General features: G+C 34.0%; 1 protein-coding gene across 1 annotated transcript in view; it reads right to left on the reverse strand.

Annotated features, from left to right (window-relative positions):
* Nucleotides 1-2,546: 2,546 nt before the first annotated feature.
* Nucleotides 2,547-19,375, reverse strand: part of OXR1 (oxidation resistance 1) — a 428,227-nt gene continuing 411,398 nt past the window's right edge. The window contains exons 11-16 of the mRNA XM_052651566.1: nt 12,855-12,935; nt 10,935-11,060; nt 10,012-10,164; nt 8,560-8,655; nt 5,939-6,012; nt 2,547-4,006 (exon numbers count right to left, since the gene is read on the reverse strand). Coding sequence (XP_052507526.1) covers nt 3,871-4,006; nt 5,939-6,012; nt 8,560-8,655; nt 10,012-10,164; nt 10,935-11,060; nt 12,855-12,935 — 666 coding nt within the window. The 3' untranslated portion in view covers nt 2,547-3,870. The remainder of the gene's footprint in view (nt 4,007-5,938; nt 6,013-8,559; nt 8,656-10,011; nt 10,165-10,934; nt 11,061-12,854; nt 12,936-19,375) is intronic.

Raw genomic sequence — 19,375 nt, forward strand, 5'->3', positions numbered from 1 at the left:
ACAAATTCTGGCTGAGATTTTCACTGCCAATACAGATTGATTTTAGAGAAATAACTTCCTTCAATTATGTCAGTATGGTCCCTAATGGTATGTACTTCCCACTTATGTCTTTATCTTTTTGTTATATATCTGATATTTTCAATGGCATTACAAAATGACAGTATTTTAAGCTTCATTTTCTTATTTTTGGTTTAGAAAGAATAAAAACAAAGTTTTTATATATTTTTTTCTTTTTTTAATACTGAATTTGTCTTTAGTGACCTTGTTAAATCAGCTAGTTTCAACAGTTGGATCTTTTTGGAAATGTCTATGTACACAATTATGTCATATACAAATGACATGTCTTTCATTCCCAATCCTTATGCCTTTTCTTCTTGCTTTACTGAAATGGTTGGAGCTTCCAAGACAATACTAAATATAAGTGGTGAAAGTAGTTATTGTTGTCAGGTTTCCTATTTCTGGGAGGAAACTTTCAATAATTGACCATTACAGATAATGATTCCTGTACATTTTTCAAGGATAACTTTTTTATCAGGTTGAGGAAGATCATTTTTTCCCTAGTTTGCTAAGTTTTCAAAAAAAATCATAAACAGGGACTGAAGTTGATCAAATGTTTCTTATGCTTCCACAGAGCTGATCATGGAAGAGACTGAAGTTCTCTCTTTTCTTAGCAGCCTGGAAGAGTTCATGTAAAACTGATCATTTTATTTTCCTTTAAAAACTTAAAAGCATTACCCAGTAGAAACATACATACAAGCTTGAGATTTCTGTGGGAAGGACTTTTTTTTAAATTAAGAGATTCAATTTCTTTAATACAAAAATTGTATTTCTTCACAGGGTCAGTTTTAATAAATTATTTTCCAAAACATTTTCCCATTTTACCTACACTGTCAGGTTTATTGATGCAAAGTTCTTCACAATATCCTATCTTTTTAAGGCCTGATGGCCCCAATAATGTTGCCGTTTAAATTGTTCTTAACAGTGATTTGTCTTTTTCTTAACCTTGCTGGAGGTTCACAATTTTACTATTCTGAGATTTTGTTTTGTATGCTTGTTCTAAATTTTTTTACTTATATCTTTACTTTGTCCTACATTCTATTTCCACTAGGTTCAATTTGTTGCTGTTTTTTTAGCTGCTTGAGATGGAAGCTTAGAACCTTTTCTTCAGCTTGTCCCTTGATATTACTATACCCCAAAATTTATGTCAAGAATTTTCTTTTCACTCAGTCTGTAATCTCCAAAGATATCTCATACATAGACTGTGGCTTCAACAACTACCTGTATGATGTTGATTTAAAACTTTTAATCTATCAGAACAGAATAATAATCCCCACTCCCAGTCTACTGTCTAGTTTCTCATGTTGTATTATACTAAGGTTCACAACACACCTAACTTCCCTATCTGCTGACTGTTTCTATTCTTTGTAGATTACCCAGCCCAATGAATAATGTACCCCATTCCTAAGTTAGACACCCGACAGCTATCCTTAACCTTTTCTGACATCCAACTAATAACCAGATCTTGTTAACCCTAATTCCTCAGCCTCTTTCAAATCCATGCCTCCTTTCTTATCACCATCACTACTGTTCGTATTCAGGCCTCATAATTTTTCTCCTGACTTCTCAACAGGCTTGTTTATTGGTCTCCTTATCTCTATTTTTCTCTCTACTAATAACTTTTACAGATATCTCTTTAAAGCAGAAATTTGACCATGTCATTCTTTTACTCAAATTTTCTTAACTGCTCCTGTGAGATAAATAAATTTCTTGACATTGTACAAAAACAAAGCTCTTTATGAAATTAGTCTTACCTTGCTATGCACTCTCCACTAAAAAAAGAAAAAAAGTGACATAATTTAAAAATAACAAACACTCACATTTACATGAGCTTCTCACATGCCAAGTACCTTGTTACATCCCCATTTTCTAAACTGTGGTGTTCCCTCCACTTAAATTCATCCCTCCATCATTATTAATATTACCACAACCACCACAGTTTCTAGAACCATTTTTCACATGTAAAAGACAGTAGTATGGTTAATCAAAGACTTCTTAAATAGAAAATAACTTGATTATTCAATAAATACACATTCAAATTTATATTTATGTATTTAATTTTATTTGGTATACACCACTATGACCTTATTGTAACTGAAATCCAATACAGGATTTTTCTATGATTAGTCAACTCCACAAAGACAATAATACTGCTGTGGAAGACCAAAGGGGGGAAAACTGATATACTTATTTACAGTTCCCTATACTGTAAACATTTAATCTATACACTGTTAGTAACTTTTAATGAGAGCTTTACATAAACAAAGAAACGATGCCCTGCATTTCTATGCATATTCAGCAATAGCATATTAAATAGAATATCAGATTTTCTTTTTCATTAGCATTATGCTTTCTTTAGATATTATCTAAATTTTCAAAAGATCTAAATATATTCAAGTACTATACAACTAAAACTACTTAAGCCAACATATTTGGCTTATAATTTCATTTTTAGAATAATTTAAAGTGCTATAAGCAACCTGGCAATCAACACTTTCTATAAGAACAAAACTACCTTTAAACATTAATTTACAAGATAATATACAATGTTTATCTGGAATAGCTGAAATTTCAGCACAGGGTCACTGTCACATGTATAACAGCAGGATTCTTTTTTTTTTTTGCATAACATGAAGCTTTGAAATTAACTGATGAATTATTGCCATAATGGCTTATTATTGGTTTCCTACAAAAGAGGATAAGAACTACTGATATATTCTATCTTTTCTTTTTTTTGAGGTCACTTGACAGTAAGTCTGCATATTCAACAAGTCTACTGAGTTACAATATTCTACTATAATCACTGCCCTTTTGTAACAGCAAATGCTAATGGTAATAACATATGCCACTTTAAAAAAAAAATCACAAGTTTTTTTTTTTTCCCTTTTGAATAGGAACCTATATTTTGGAAGTTGGTGTGCAACAAGGCTAAAACAATAGAACTATAAAACAGTTTACCTGACACAATATGTTGACGAAATATGCATCTGTTTCATATTTTTTTAGTTATGATAATGCCCTGCTAAGCTACAAATATGTAAATAGATATTTTCTTGCTTGATATATTAAATCCAGTAGAATCATCAAGTTCTCATTCTCCTTTGTCATTTTATAACTCTTCATCAGACAATTCAATGATGAAAGCATATGCCCAAACCTGAAGACCATGTGCACTGTGGTCTATTACAATAGGAATTCTCCTCAAATTTCATTTTTATTAAAATGAAATTGAGATTACAGGCAAAATTAATAAAGAGAATGCAGTAGTGTGAGTTAAAACTAGAACTCAGTGATCTATGAAGTACGTGTTGTTTTGGCATGTTTTTTCCTAAGAGTAACTAGGTTGAGCATGTCCAATAGTCATTTGTGCCAACCTCACAGATAATGGCAGTATCATGTATTCATTCCCTAGATATCTCAAGTTAGACTACTTTAGTAAAACAATCAATATAGTTTAAAAAACAAAAAACCAAAATAGGTTCAACAAAAGAGCACCATCCTATTAGGAGACTGAGAAAACATGGATTATAAATGAGGTGGTCACTATGATCAAAATGCTACCAAAATTTTGACAAAACCTAAGCTGTTATGTTCCATGGACCCATGCCATGGTATAAACCTAAAAACATCTGGGACAGAAACATGATTTTAAAAATAAATTCCAAAATTATAGCTATAATAAATGGTGATATGAACTAATTTTAAAACACAAGCTACATATTACATTGTATTGCTTCTTGAACTTTCCAAACAATGCTTGTTTGTCCATGTCAGGTTTGGGCCATTATCCTGCTAAGACAGAGAGCATAATATTCATTCAAAAGCCCAGATTTCAATGTCTTGGATAAAGAAATCTTCCTTCTTAGAAAGTGTATGATTCCCAAATGTTTTACAAGAATGGCTTCTTCCATGGTAGAGATCTCCGTCAAGCCATAGGGCAAATTCTCCCCTGTAATGTATAGAAGAGAATAGTTCTAACAAGAGTCTTTTAATACTTATGCCCTAAGTTATAAAAGAATTATTGCAGAGGCTATAAAATATTAATTTAATGAGACATTTCAATATCCAACAACTCTAAACTCATTCTTTTTTCCAAACTGTTCTCTACTCCTTTCCACACTGGCACAAGGCAGCTTTTTCTTGTTCATCCCATTATAAAATCACTGAACATACAGAGCAAGGAATATAATGAACCCTCTAAAAATTTCACGAAGAATTAGCTTTTGAGGCAGGCACTACTCTGTTATTCTTTGTCTGGTATTATAAATGTCTCTCTGCTGTTTGATTTTAACATATTTAATATGAGTTTCTCAGAGACATGAAAACTCCCTATCATCTAAAATAAAAAGTGTGGTTAGTGTTAAGGGTTCAATCTCCAATTCACAGCTGAGGAAACTTTGTTGTTCAAGGTCCCACACATAATGTGTGCTGAAGCTGAGAATTTGAATCAGGTCTGATTCTAAATCCTATATTCAGTCTGTTACATGCTTTTGATTTCTTTGGGGCTCCTGTTTGGAATTCTGGCTATCAAGTCCTTTCTTCCCATTTCCTGAGACCGTACTCTCCTTCTTCAAAGACTGTAAATTTGTTTTCATTTGTTATCAAATGACCCCAATGGTTATAGTTTAGCTTGCTGGAATCATGGTATATCATCAAAACCAAGTTCCAGCTGACATCTAATGACACTGTGTATATTACTTTCAAAGACTGAAGGCACGCTTAACAGTTTGAAATTATAAGCCACTTGCTTGTGAGGCTTTCCTGAAGAACTAACTGAATCATATGTAAGACTACCATCTGGAGTAGGGCTGATTGACTGCCCCTCTCCACCAAAAAAGATGTAACTGGAACATATGAACACCATAAGCTGATTCCAATAACTAAAAACAACATTGTTTTTAGTTACCCAGTTATGTCCTTCAGAGGCTATAATAACCATGCTTAATTTTTCATCATTGAGATCATGTCTTCCAAATACCTATCTACAGAGAAGTTAAGAGAATTTGTTAGAATTGGGATGAGGCATATTCAGGCTAATAAGATTCTATAACCTGAATGAATTATTATTATTATGTATATCTTCAAATATAGGAAATAAATAACATAAATTTGGGAATTATTTAGTATGTATTATGTCTTATTTTGAAGGACACAAAGTAACAAATGAAGGAGGTCACATCTGCTAGTTAAGGAGACTGGGCTAGGAGGCAGTAGAGCCATCCATCTACAAACACCATGCAGACTAAATGAAGCTGGAACATCAGAATAAGAAACCAAAGTTGCCTGCAGTGCTTGCTATGCTAAACGAATCAAATCAAACTGCTGATTACTCATACTGCTAAAAACAAAATAAATAAGAAAACAAGCCCTGAAAACTTTGCGGGGGGGGGGGCGGGGGGGACGGTGGGATCACTAAAATTTTTAACAGGAAAACAAACTTCTATTGTTTAAAATATCAATCCAAATAGTCTCCAGGGTAGAATAATATGAAAAATTTTAGACCTTTTTTATCAATAAATTGAAAGAAAGAATAAATCATCATAGTTTTTGAAAATTTGAGAAGCTCAAAGAGATTAGTATATTTCTCTGTCAAATATCAAGGAGTCACTGTACTCTAGAAGATGGGTTTTAATTGAAAGGGAATCAACTAAACAGCATTCTGAGATGAATAAACAAATATTCTATCAAGGGTTTCATATATTACACTTATGCACTTTCCTGCAAATATATACTTTCTTAGTCATAATATAAAAATTAATCATAATATATAAATTAGAATTCTAATGTCAAAACTTTTCAAAGATAGCTGATTTAAAAATAACACAAATGAATTCTTCAAGTTTCTTTTAAAATCTCATAGTCAAATTTTCAAGAGACTTACCCTCCACCACCAAAAGCTAGTGAATCCATGTCTCCTTTGATAAAAAACATATTATCTCCTGTCCACTTAAAGACCTACAAAAATGAAAAAAAAAAAACAAAAACCCTTTAAATATGTAGATGAAAATGATTACTATAGTTAGTTCTCCTGAATCCCAAATAGTTAATAAAGCCTAGATAGACAGCAAGAAGAATAACAAGAACAGAAAAAGTTTGGGCCGAAAGGGTGGTGCTTTTGCTTTCAGCGTTTGTAAGACTAAATTTGAAGGCATGTGTTCAACTGCAACATAATTTAAATACACAAATCTTACTATTTCTTCATATATACAAATTTTCCTGACTACACAGGTATCAAGAATTCGATGGTTAATGAGAAATGTTAAAGAAAGTAAATCAGCTAAAAACTGAGTAGATGCCATTTTTAACATCAAATTTAAGTGAAGTTAAAGTCGCTCAGTTGTGCCCAACTCTTTGCAACCCCATGGATTATACAGTCCATGGAATTCTCCAGGCCAGAATACTGGAGTGGGTAGCGGTTCCCTCTTCCAGGGACATCAAATACAAATATATATTAATTTGATAATATTTTAATATTTTGATATATGGCCAAGGTCTTTTCTTTGGGTATGCACTGCTCTATCATTATTCTCATAAAAACGAGTAACATGCTTATGACTTCCAGTTTCAATTTCTTTAAAGAGCAATGAATATAAAAATATCTGAGAAATTCAAGGGTAAAAACTCCTGGATGTTGGGTTTCCCTGGTGGTCCAGTGGTTAAGAATCCTCTTGCCAATGCAGGAGACAGGGGTTCAATCCTTAATCCAGAAAGATCCCACATGCTGCCAGGCAAGTAAGCCCATGTGCCACAACTACTAAACCTGTGCTTCTAGAGCCCATGAACTGCAACTACTGCAGCCCACGGGCCCTAGAGCCTGTACTCTGCAACAACAGAAGCCACCACACTGAGAAGCCCACAACTAGAGAGTAGCCCCTACTCTCCATAATCAGAGAAAGTCCATGCGCAGCAACAAAGACCCAGAGCAGCCAGAAAAAACAAAAAACCGTATAGTAATATTCTTAAATATTTTCAATCTTTCATGGAAGTTCTATCTAAATGTGATATTAATACAACATCAATTTCCAGCACCTCGTCTTTATAAACATTTTCCGAAGTATTCATTATAGTTCTCAATAAACTTAAACACTCACTTTTTCATAGATACATAACATTTGTTTAATTGCATTGTTAGTTAACAGGTAGAAACAGTATCACAAAAAGGACTGAAAACAAGCACAACTGAAACTTCCAAAATCTATAACAACTACAAGCTTTCAGCTAGCTGTAGGCGTCAGCTGACATGTTTTATGGAAGGAATGGAAAGCACTGGTTAATCTAGTGAGCACTTAAACCCAAGTTTGTTAAGAGAGTTTTTCTTGTGCTACCAAATTATATTTTGTTCATGCCTCCCTGGTGGCTCAGCTGGTAAAGAATCTGCCTGCAATGCGGGAGACCTGGGTTCGATCCCTGGGTTGGGAAGATCCCCTGGAGAAAGGAAAGGCCACCCGTTCCAGTATTCTGGCCTGGAGAATTCAATGGACTGTATAGTCCATGGGGTCATAAAGAGTCGGACACAATTGAGACTTTCACTTTCTATAAGCTGTGCTTAGTCACTCAGTAGCGTCCAACTCTTTGCGTACACATGGACTGCAGCTCGTCAGGCTCCTCTGTCCATGGGGATTCTCCAGGTAAGAAGACTGGAATGGGTTGCCATGCCCTCCTCCAGGGGATCTTCCCAAGCCAGGGATTGAATCCAGGTCTCCTGGCATTGCAGGCAGATTCTTTACTAACTGAGCCACCAGGAAGGCATGAACAAAATAGAATTTGGTAACACAATAAAAACTCTCCTAACAAAACTGGGTTTAAGTGGCTCATCAGATTAACCAGAAGCTGTACCTAAAGACAACTCTTTCTTGTTTTTTAAAGCAACTATGTTGGTTCCTATTTTCAAGATTAAAATTTTATCTCCTAGGAACTGTCTGACATGCTGCATCAGACTGTATTAGAGACACTAAGACTGCACTCGATGCTTCGAACAGAGTCACACATTCACTAAAATTTAGGTACATTTAAAAATTTTAGATCTTATTGGCATTAGAATGTATCTACTTTAGTCAAGTCGCAATAAAAAAAATCAAGTAATCACTTTTGATTTAAACCCAAATGACTAATTTTTTAAGTTTTTAAGACTGACTTTCATTATTAAAACTTATTTAGTAAGTTAAGGTTTCTAGAAATTTTACAATGACAATTCATAAACAAAATAGTAATTATGATGTATACTTCTTACTGGGCCCACAATGTGTGTCTGGTACCACATCAAGTGTTACACATATATGGTTCTCATTCAATTTTCAAACAACCCTGTTAAATTTTATGATTCCCATTCTATCCATAGGAAAGTTGAAGGTGAAAATGGTAAGGGGAAAAAAAAAGTGCTAAGTTAACAGTAAAAGGCAGAAACTGAGAGTCAAATCCAAGTATGCAAAACTCCAGACTGAATGTTCTATTCATGATACCATCTCTTCACAAACTGAATATAACTGGAATAACTGTCCTTACCTCAAATTCTGGACAGAATGTAAAAACAAAGGTCTCTCCAGTACCATAAAAGCCATCACTCACTTTAAATGGCTCAGATGCTAATGCACCAAAAACCTAAGGATTAAAAAAAGCATGTTCAATGACACAACTATCAATTTGTTTCTTTAAGCATTAGCCCATTACATATGTTTAAGTAAAATACAAAAAAAAAAAAAAGGAAATATACCATAGTTTTATCTATCTGTACTTAGAGAAGCATGATCAGTTGTTAAACAACTCATATTACTGGCAGGTATAAACATATCAGTTTCTCAGTGGGAAAATGCTAGATTTTTCCTAGTTTTGAAACCTAGAAAAATGTTCATTATAACAATTAAAAAAGACAAAAAGTGGTAGACACATTTCAGGATGACAATATATGTATAATAAAGACCACAGCTGTTGTGGTGCTGTAGAACTTAAAAAAGCAAAAACCCTCCAGCATAGGTAAAAATTCTACTGCTAAAAAGGTATGCTAGTTTTTTATTACACAGTAGAATTTGGGTCTGAATTGTTCAGTACTATAATGCCTTGGCCTTACACAGTACAAGACACACAATGAATAAGAGGCCTGGACAAGTCAATCTCTAGGTCTAAGGTTTCAGATCATGAAATGGGAATGTAGAGTTTGATTGATGATCTCTATAGTCATTATACCTCCTCATATTCTATTTTCATACTCTTAATTTTTAAATAGATTTTCTTATTGTAAGGTATGTGTATGTGTGTAAATATATATATATGTATAAAATATAATTATACAGCTCGATATGGAATTAGCACAAAGCAAAGTCCCATTAAACCTTCATTCATATTAAGAAACGAGATATTACCAGCACTCCAGAAACTCCCTTTGTGCCTCCTCCATGTGACCACCTCCACCTCCCCAAAGGAAGCTACCAGGTCTGATGACACCAAAGATTTGTTCTGTCCGTTTATGAAACTACTGTTTCAGAGATAACCAATGTTCTTCTTGCTTATCTGTGACTTTGTCCTTGGTCTCATCCTCACACAATTATCTTTAACTTTCAAAACTTTCTCCACACTTCAAGACTGTCAATTTTCACCATTTCCCTGAACCTCACTCTTATCTCCTTCAGACAGAAATGAACAATACAAACACCTCTTTTACTTTTTATAGGTTCTCACTATACTAGGCATATTTTGCTTGGCATTAGAGATACTCCCATACTTTAATATTTTTTTCTACCAGACTGTAATTCTTTGAAGGTAGGAACTCTTTATTTAATTATTCATGCTCATATCTATCCCTCTGCAGAACTCAGCACTGCCTTGCATATCAAGAGCACTCAATAACTAACAAATAAACTTAATAAAATATACTAATGCTTTTTATCAAAAGAATATGCTAAAATTCCTGCTACTTCCATCTCTTAAAAGGTAAGGTGTCTATGTTGTTACTTTTCATACCTGACCATCACTGTCTTTAATCACCATCAGTACTGGAGTGTCTAAACCTGTCATTGTTCGATAAAGGGTCTTCAAGCTTGTGCCATGCTTCCCAGTGCCATAAACAAGAGTCCATGGATAGCCGATTGTTCTTGGCGGAAGATGCTTGGTAAGCTTTGAAAAATAAATTGTTAACACATACTTGATAGCTTCTTATTGTCAATCTGTAGACTATTAATGCCAGTTGGAATTAAATACTTTATAAAATGTAGGCTATGAAAGTAACAGTAAAAATTATTTATCATTATGAAAGATACAGAGATGCTTGAAGTCTGTACATTTCTTGGTATAAATACTAATTGTTCATTAGACAAAGAATCATATCAAACAATACATATATTAGAGGCAAGAAACATGGATTCCTTACTGTTTGCATCTTTTGTATCAAATTAACAAAACTATCAGATGAACTGTTACCTTGATTATTAACACCTCTTAAATATAGAGTAAGACTCTCAGAATTAGAAATCAAGCTTCAATATGTTACAGCTGTATGGCTCTGAATATTTATTCAAACCTCTCTAAACCCAAGTTTCTTCATTTATAAAATGTGACAATAAGAGCATTCAACTCCTCACAGGGGCTGCAACAACTAAATTAGATAACCTATATAAAGCAGGTAACTGGTGCACAGTAAGAAATTAAATACTGGCTATTATACTGTCTCACCTAAATTACTATTGCCATTTATTTTAATGTCTGGTTACCCAAATCTCCTAATATCTTCCATTACATTAATTGCTATAATTTGTTTACTTTTTCTTCATTGAAGAGTAAGAATAGGAGCAATAACTCTGCTTCTTCAGTTTTTAAATCAACTAAAAAGAAGCTATTTTACTCTCATGGGCACATATCAGAAATGTACAAAAGTGGGTATATCATACCTTTTCAATTTGATCTGGCAGCAAGAGATCACTGGGATCACTGAGGTTTGGTCGAAAAGATTCAGATTCCAGGTCTGCTCTCACTGGAGTAGTCTGCTTTGAATTTACGTCTTCCCTCGTAGTAATCTAAGGAAGCAGACAGAAGCAATATATTAAGGTAAAACTGCAACAAACCTTTAAAATGTTTAGCCTTTTGAGAGATATCAAATCTTATACCTTGAAAAAGGTGGCTAAAGCTTTAATTTAGGATTGTAGAAGGCAAAAGATGCTCCATCTAATAACAATGGCATGTCTAACGTAGAAAGAGATTTCTGCTAAAGAAGACATTTTCCTCATCCACTACATGAATAAGGACAGGTATTGAAAGATAAACCCTGTATTTCTGTGTAAAAAGGGTAAATTGTATGCAAACTATACTTCTGTTGAAGGGCACAAGTGAGCAAGCTAGCCTGCTTTTTTCTCTGTGCTATTTAAAGAGATTATTTTTATGAGATTATTTTTTTCATGGTAAACAAAATTTGCCAAAAATAATTAAGAAAACTTCCTGGGTGCCAAAATTTTAATTTTAATTTAAAAAATAGTACAATAAAAAGTATAATGCTTCATTGGTGTGCATGTATATGTGAATTTATATGCTTTGAAAAGTTGCTGTTATTTTTTAAAATCCTTTAAAATTTTTACTTTCTAAACACAAATTTTTTAAATCTAATTGAACCAAAAAATACATCTAAAACTTAAACTTGTTCACAAACCTATTTTTTAAATTAGAACAATTTGATGCACTGAAAAGAATGTATATGTTTGATGAAAATGATGTCACTGATATTCTTAAAATGATAAAAAATGTTCATTACATAAAAATAAATTCTTTTAGAATATATTATGTTGGCACTTTTTCATGTTAATCTATAAAATGCAATAATATTAGAAAGTAAAATATATGAAAACATAAGTATTACTGATGAAACTTTTAAATCAGAAAACAGAATTCTACTGGAGCAGATAACTAAAATGCAGCAATTTTCGGCGACTGTGATTCCACACAGGAATGAAATCTTGCTAAATTATTTTGTTCCTTTAACAGATTTCTTAGCAAACCTTAACAACATACATTTTCAACCAATACATGTTCTAGAACTGTATTGCTTTTTGATGAGAACTATATTAATTCTTTCACATCATGTTTTACCCTTATTTTGATGATGTGAAAGGTTAAAAAAAAAAATCTAAGGCAGCATGAGAAGCATTAAAAGAAAAAAAATCAGGAAAGCGTATCTCATTAAGAAAGAGGAAAACACACAATAATGCACAAAACTGAAAAATGAGCTCAAATATATACTTATTTCTGAAAAATCACAAAGGTTATTTCACATGTTTTTAAATAATTCATCTAGTTCTAGTGCCTAATCAACACTATTCCAAAATATTTCCAATACCAACCAGGAAAATCTCAAGGACAAAAACAATTCATCTCATTAAGATATTTGATGTAAGGTTGATACAACTGAAATAGCCTTAAAGAGAACCTTGCTATCCATTAACCTTTTAAACATTTCCCCATAGTACCACATCTTTCAGATACTGTTTAGTAAAGATTCAATCTCAAACTCAAGACATTCTTCCAATGTTAAATGAAAACTCCTCATCAATCTAAGAAACACAGTACTAAGAACAGTTCTAAAATAACAGAAAATTCCTCTGAATATTTTTAATAAATGAAAAGATGCCAGAAAAGATAGCCCTATAGCTCTTGAAGGCAATACTGTACTCTTATTAATACAAAAAGGAATTTTCTGATGGGGCATTTTAGTGCTGCAGTCAAAACAAATCCTTCAAAAAAGAGATTTGCTCTGATGAAAGACACTAAAAATACGAAGTATTCCATCTCTCTGAAGGGGTTTAAACTACTGAAGGGGGCACCTGGAGACGTCTGCAGAGTGTGCGCAGTTCTTCAGTATTTAGAGCATCGATCCTGCGGTGATACTCAGCCACTGACACTACCTGAATATGGAGACAGGAAGACAATAATTCCACTGACAGTTGAGAAAAACAGCCCAAATAAAATAAAAACTGGAGAAGTTTAAATGGGAAAGAGAATTGTAATTAGGATTTCTTTCCCCACTCCATGCTGAAAATCCAAGAGATTTATATATTAATCTACAGTGAAATACACACGAATATATTTAACTTATTAACTACCACATCCAACTAACTACTACTAGTACACAATGTAAAAGGTTTATTTTATGGATTGTTTCATGTAGACAAAATTTGACTAGGTAGCATCACAGTCATTTATAAAAAAATGCTATATGAAATATAACATGTTTGCCAACATCAAAGATAACATCTAAAATCTAACTGTGTTGCAGTTTACAAAAAAAAAAGGTAGTTTCAACTCTCCCAATCAGTTTAACTCAAGCATTACATCCTAACAGCAATGCTGGAAAAATTTCTTCTTGGCAAAGGTAGCATATACCCAAGCTATACAGTCTGTATCATAATAAAGAAGCAGAAGAGCAAGAAAAAGATATGAAGCACATTTTAAAACCTAAGACAATAAGAAAAATAAGCTCCGGAAACAGAAAATTAGATTTTTAAAAGCATATCTAATTGTATTCTCAGGCATGTCTACTTCAGTCTTTCTAAATAACCCTGAACTGAAAGTTTTTGCCTCTCCTCTACAGTACTACTTTAGAGTTGGTACTGTAGCAGTTATCTGTGACTAAAACTCAATGCCTTTCCTACATTCTAAATTACTAAAGGGAATTCTGTATCTTCTATAGTTGCCTAGACCAGTCTGTTGCACACTGCTGAACCTTAAAGCCATGTATGACAGATAAACATTACAAAAAGCCCACGAAAACAGACAAGTTTCCTCAGACTGACACAACAGCTACAGCTTTTTCAGATCATGACATAATTAACAAAACAGTAACCATAACACAGTGAACTCTGGTCGTGCTATAATATGTGCTGAATACTCCGGAGCTATGACAAATTCCTCTTGTGATCAAACAGTTTATGTGCAGAGGTTCTGGCCACAAAATGCAGTTAAACCAATTAACCCACAAGAGTTTAGATTTCTAAACTAGGTTTTTAAAAAGGTTCTTGTTCTAGCCAACTGAAAGGAATCAGTCACCTCTATAAAGAGCTAGGTAAACTTGGTGAAAGCAATGAGAGACATGAGAATAAAAAAACGGAAAAGAAACTGAACAGATTTTCTCATTCTGGCCATTATTAGATTGACTTTCGCAAAGCAAAGAACACATACAATATGATAGCTGACTCTTTACTTACAAAGAAACCTTAAGTGGTTATGATCTCAACTTCTGGGGAATCGGATGGAACTAGGTTTTCCTCCTCCTTTATTTATTTTTCTCAATGGGAACAATAAGACAAAGGAAAGAATAAGAGTACATAAAGGAATGAAAACAATAAGAGTACATACCAAACAGGGTTTCTGTGTAAATAAAAAGAAGAAATGAAATGCACATGAAGGACTGAATATAGTGCCCACCACAGAATAAATAGGGTTTAACACTACTTTTACTTGATGATTTTCTATCATTTATTTACCTAAGGACCAGAGGATAATGCTGGAGAGTATACATATTTATGTTTGGCTTTTATTTTTGATATTAAAACATTTCAGTTTTCAATCTTCCCGACCCAGGAATTGAACAGAGGTATCCTGTATTGCAAGCGGATTCTTTACCAACTGAGTTATCAGGGAGGCCCAGTTTCCCTACTCTGAAATTTAAATTTAAAAATATTAAAGATTGTTCAATTAAGAACAACAGCATTTTCAGTAAGTATGAAAGAAAGATTAGGTACTAAAAGTAAAAAACTAAAAATCACAGCTTCCCTTTGTAAGGCACAAAAAGAACTTTCTGCAAAATATTTAAAGATCAGTTATATTTTTCTTCTGTTTTCCTATGGCATTCAGTCTACAGGAGTTTTCTATACAAGAGGTTTCAAATTATATGACTTAACTATTCCTTTCCATTCTTTCTATTCTTCCACTCAACACTTATCTTACACTTAAAGCTCTTCTTTTACTATATAAATCACACTTCCTGGAGGACAAAAAAGTTGAATTTGCTCACAAAGGGATCAGTTATAATCTATGTACCAACATCATCTAGAACAGGAACTGACAGTGAGGGAACCATAAATTGCCATTATAAGCTTATTATATCTGGTAATGTCATAGTTTCTTTAATGTCACAAATCTACTTTTCTAATTTTTTTTAAAACTATATTACTTTCTTGGACTTACAAACTCACCACCTCCTTACCCTTAAATATTTACTCATGCTGTGATGAATGGAGATATACAACATTGTCAAAAGTGCAGGTAAGCTAATAAAGAAGAAAGATTTGAAATCAAATGACTATGATCTCGGATGGCCTTGGCTTGAAGCAGTATTTCGGTTCCCTGGCCAGAGACTGAAGTCACGTCGTGGCAGTGCTAACGCAGAATCCCAGCCACTGGACCACCAGGCACAGTGGCCACTGACAAGGCCCTTGACTCATTGGCTCTATATAAATGAACTCCCACAGAGAGACAAAATGTATCGAAACAAGTACAGTGTTTATTAGGAGGAAAAAGGGTATGTTATGAATAGACTCACATCAGTGAACTCAGGGAGCACATCTTGCATTCATGGTAGTTTAAACAGTCATAAGGGGCATTCTCTTCTGGGCTTCCTTTGGCCAATCATCTTGCTTTGCCTGGTTCTGAAACTGTATCTGGCTTATCCCACAGACCTTCCATGTGTGTTCACACATCTCTTAGACAAGATGGATTCTCGCAAAGAGACCTATGGGTAGACTGACATCATGTACTATGGGGAGACACCGCCCCCCACACCTTTTGACCTCCGAGGAACCTTCTGTGCATGTGTAGTTAGGAAGGTCTCTGACTTTGAGAATGAGAAATATATGGTTTATTAGCTTTATTCTGGGCAAGGCTCAGATTCTCCTTCTTCCTGCTGTTGTCTTCATCTTGGAATATCTGCCCATAAAGAACAAACTCCAGCTGCTCAGCCTTAGGTCCATCTATCTCCTCCAGCAACTAAAGAAATATACTTCCCCCTAACAAAATGAATAAAGAGATACAGATTCCTAGTATATATGGTGGATCTGAAATTAGTCTCAAATTAACTTTCAAACCCCTTAGTAAATCATAATCCATTACACATAAATAGATGCAGAAAAAGCATTAGTCAAAATCTCACATGCATTATAAAAACTCTCAGCAACCTAGAAATAGAGAGTAACTCCTTAAACTTGATAAAGAACATCTAATTTAAAAAATCCTACAATTAAAATACTTTTCAACTCTTACTCAATATTCTAGGAAAACCTAGCTAACACAGTAAAACATTGAAAAGGAAATAAAAGGTATACAGGTGGGAAGGATGGAATTAAACTCTAAGCACATGACATGATTATCTGTAAAGAAAATTCTAAAAAAATCAACAAGAAACAATGGAATTAATAAGCAATTGTAGCAGGTTAGCTGGATATAAGGTTAATATACAAAAGTCAACTGCTTCTCTATATATCAGCAATGAGTAATGGGAAACTGAAATGTAAAATAATACTATTTATTTTAGTACAGAAAAAATATCAGTTCTTCCCAACTCGGTTTATAGAAAATACAATTCCAATAAAATCCTATTCAGTCATTCTGTGGATATACGCAACTGATTATTTAAGGTTTATGTAGAAAGATCCCAACGCCAACACAATAATGAAGCAAAAGAAGAAAACTGAAGGACTGACACTACTCAACTTCAAGACTTACTATAATCAAGACTGGATATTGGTAAAAGAACAGATCAATGGAATGGAAGATACATACAAACCCTAGATATAGCCAAGTATACTCAACTGATTTTTGACCAAGAAGCAAAGATAACACAATGAAGAATGGTCTTCTTTACCAAAGAGTGCTGGAATGACTGGACATCCACATGCAAAAAAGTTCAATTGGACAAAGTCTTCATACTTTTTCACAAAAATTAACTGAAAATGGATCTTTAACCTAAATGTAAAATGCAAAACTATAAAATAACTAGAAGATAACACAGAAAAATATCTAGGTGCCCTTGGGTTTGGATGCCTTTTTAGATATAACACCAAAAGCAAGCTGGATTTCATTATGACTAAAAACAACTGGTTCGTGACAGACACTGTCCAGAGAATACAAAAATGATCCATAGACTGGGAGAGAATCTTTGCAAGATTTATATCTGATAAATATGTTATCCAAAATATTCAAAGAACTTAAAAACAATGAGAGAAAAAAACATGAACTAAACATCTGAGCAGACAAACAAGACTATGAAAAGATGCTCTATGTTATATGTCATCTGGGAAACGTAAATTAAAGAAACAATGGGATACTACTATAAACGTCTTCAGGATGAAAGCATTGATAACATTAAATGCTGGTGATGATGTGGAAAAGTAGGAACTCTCATTTATTGTTGGTAAAGGACAAAACAGTACAGTCACTTTGGAAAACCATTTTGCTGTTTCTTACAAAACTAAAAATACACTTATTATATAATCCAGCAATCATACTCCCTGGTATTTACCTAAATGAGCTGAAAATTTATGTCCACATAATATCTGCACACAAATGTTTATAACAATCTTTTCTTTAAGTGTCAAAACTTGCAAGTGACCAAAATGTCCTTCAGTAAGTAAATAGATTAACAAACTATGGTATGTTAAGACAATGGAATATTAAAGTGAAAGTCGCTCAGTGATGTTGACTCTTGGCGATACTATGGCCTATAGCCCACGGAATTCTCCAGGCCAGAACACTGGAGTGAGTAGCCTTTCCCTTCTCCAAGGGATCTTTCCAACCCAGGGATAGAACCCAGGTCTCCCACATCGCAGGCTGATTCTTCACCAGCTGATCCATAATGGAAGCCCAATATTAAAAGTCACCACTAAAAAGAAATGACCTATCAAGCCATGAAAAGACAGGAAGGAGCCTTAAATTCATCTTACTAACTGAAAGAAGCTAATACGAAAAAGCTACATATGGTATGATTCCAACCATATGATACTCTGGAAAAGGCAAAACTATAGAAAGAGTAAAAACATCAGTGGTTCCCTGGTCTTCAGGTGGAGCAAAGGAGACATGAACAGAGCGAGCACAGGGTATTTTGAAGGCAATGAAAACTATAATGGCAGATACATGTCGTTCCACTGAAGGTGTAACACAAAGAATGAACCCCAAAGCAAACTACAGACTTTGAGTAATGATGTATAATCATATTAGCTTATACAATATAACATGTACCACATTAATACAAGATGTGAATAATAGGGGTACTGTGTTTGGAGAGAAAGGGGATATATGGGAACTCTCTGTACTTTCCATTCAAGTTTTATATAAACTTTGACTGCTCCAAAAAATAAAATCTAATAATTAAAGAAAAGCAGGGAAATGGTAACAAAATTCAGGTAGGTAGCTACCAATCTGGAGGTGACATGAGATGAGAAAGAACACACAGGATGATACTGGTTCACTGGCAACATTCTAGTTCTTAAGCTGGATAGTGAGTGAATGTGTGGGATCAAAGAGACTCATTTTATCATTAGGTCTCACAACTTATATACTAATAAATATGCTTTTCAACTACTAAAGTCAAATAAAGAAAAATATTTTACACTGAATATATCTGTATATGTCCTTTTTTCAATTATGTTATAACCAGAGAGCAGATGGTTTATACAATAAGGCATATATAACCACTTGTTAAACTTCCCACGAATATGTACTATAGGTAGGAAACACAGTATAGCAGAAAGAATCCTGGGTTTAGCTGTAAAACTCCTCTGCTGTAATTATGATTCTCTTTAACAGTCATTCCTACATATGCCTAAGGCATCAGTTCCAGAAATTGTTACTGAAACCAAAATCTATGGATGCTCACGTCCCTTACAGAAAATGACAAAGTATTTGCATATATCTATGCCCACTCCAGTACTCTTGCCTGGAAAGTGCCATGGATGGAGGAGCCTGGTAGGCTGCAGTCCATGGGGTCGCGAAGAGTAGGGCATGACTGAGCCACTTCACTTTCCCTTTTCACTTTCATGTGTTGGAGAAGGAAATGGAAACCCATTCCAGTGTTCTTGCCTGGAGAATCCCAGGGATGGAGGAGCCTAGTGGGCTGCCGTCTATGGGGTCACACAGAGTTGGACACGGCTGAAGCGACTTAGCAGATGCACATCTCTTTCATATACTTTAAATCAACTATATATATTACCTGTGCTGTGCTATGCTACATCGCTTCAGTCATTTCCGACTTGTTGTGACCCCATGGACTGTAATGTATCTATCAATGTAAATGATATGTAAATAGTTGTAAGTACAATATAAATGCTATGGAAATAGCTGCCAGCATGTGGCA

This window comes from Budorcas taxicolor, chromosome 14 (genome assembly GCF_023091745.1).
Source record: "Budorcas taxicolor isolate Tak-1 chromosome 14, Takin1.1, whole genome shotgun sequence".
Taxonomy (NCBI): domain Eukaryota; kingdom Metazoa; phylum Chordata; class Mammalia; order Artiodactyla; family Bovidae; genus Budorcas; species Budorcas taxicolor.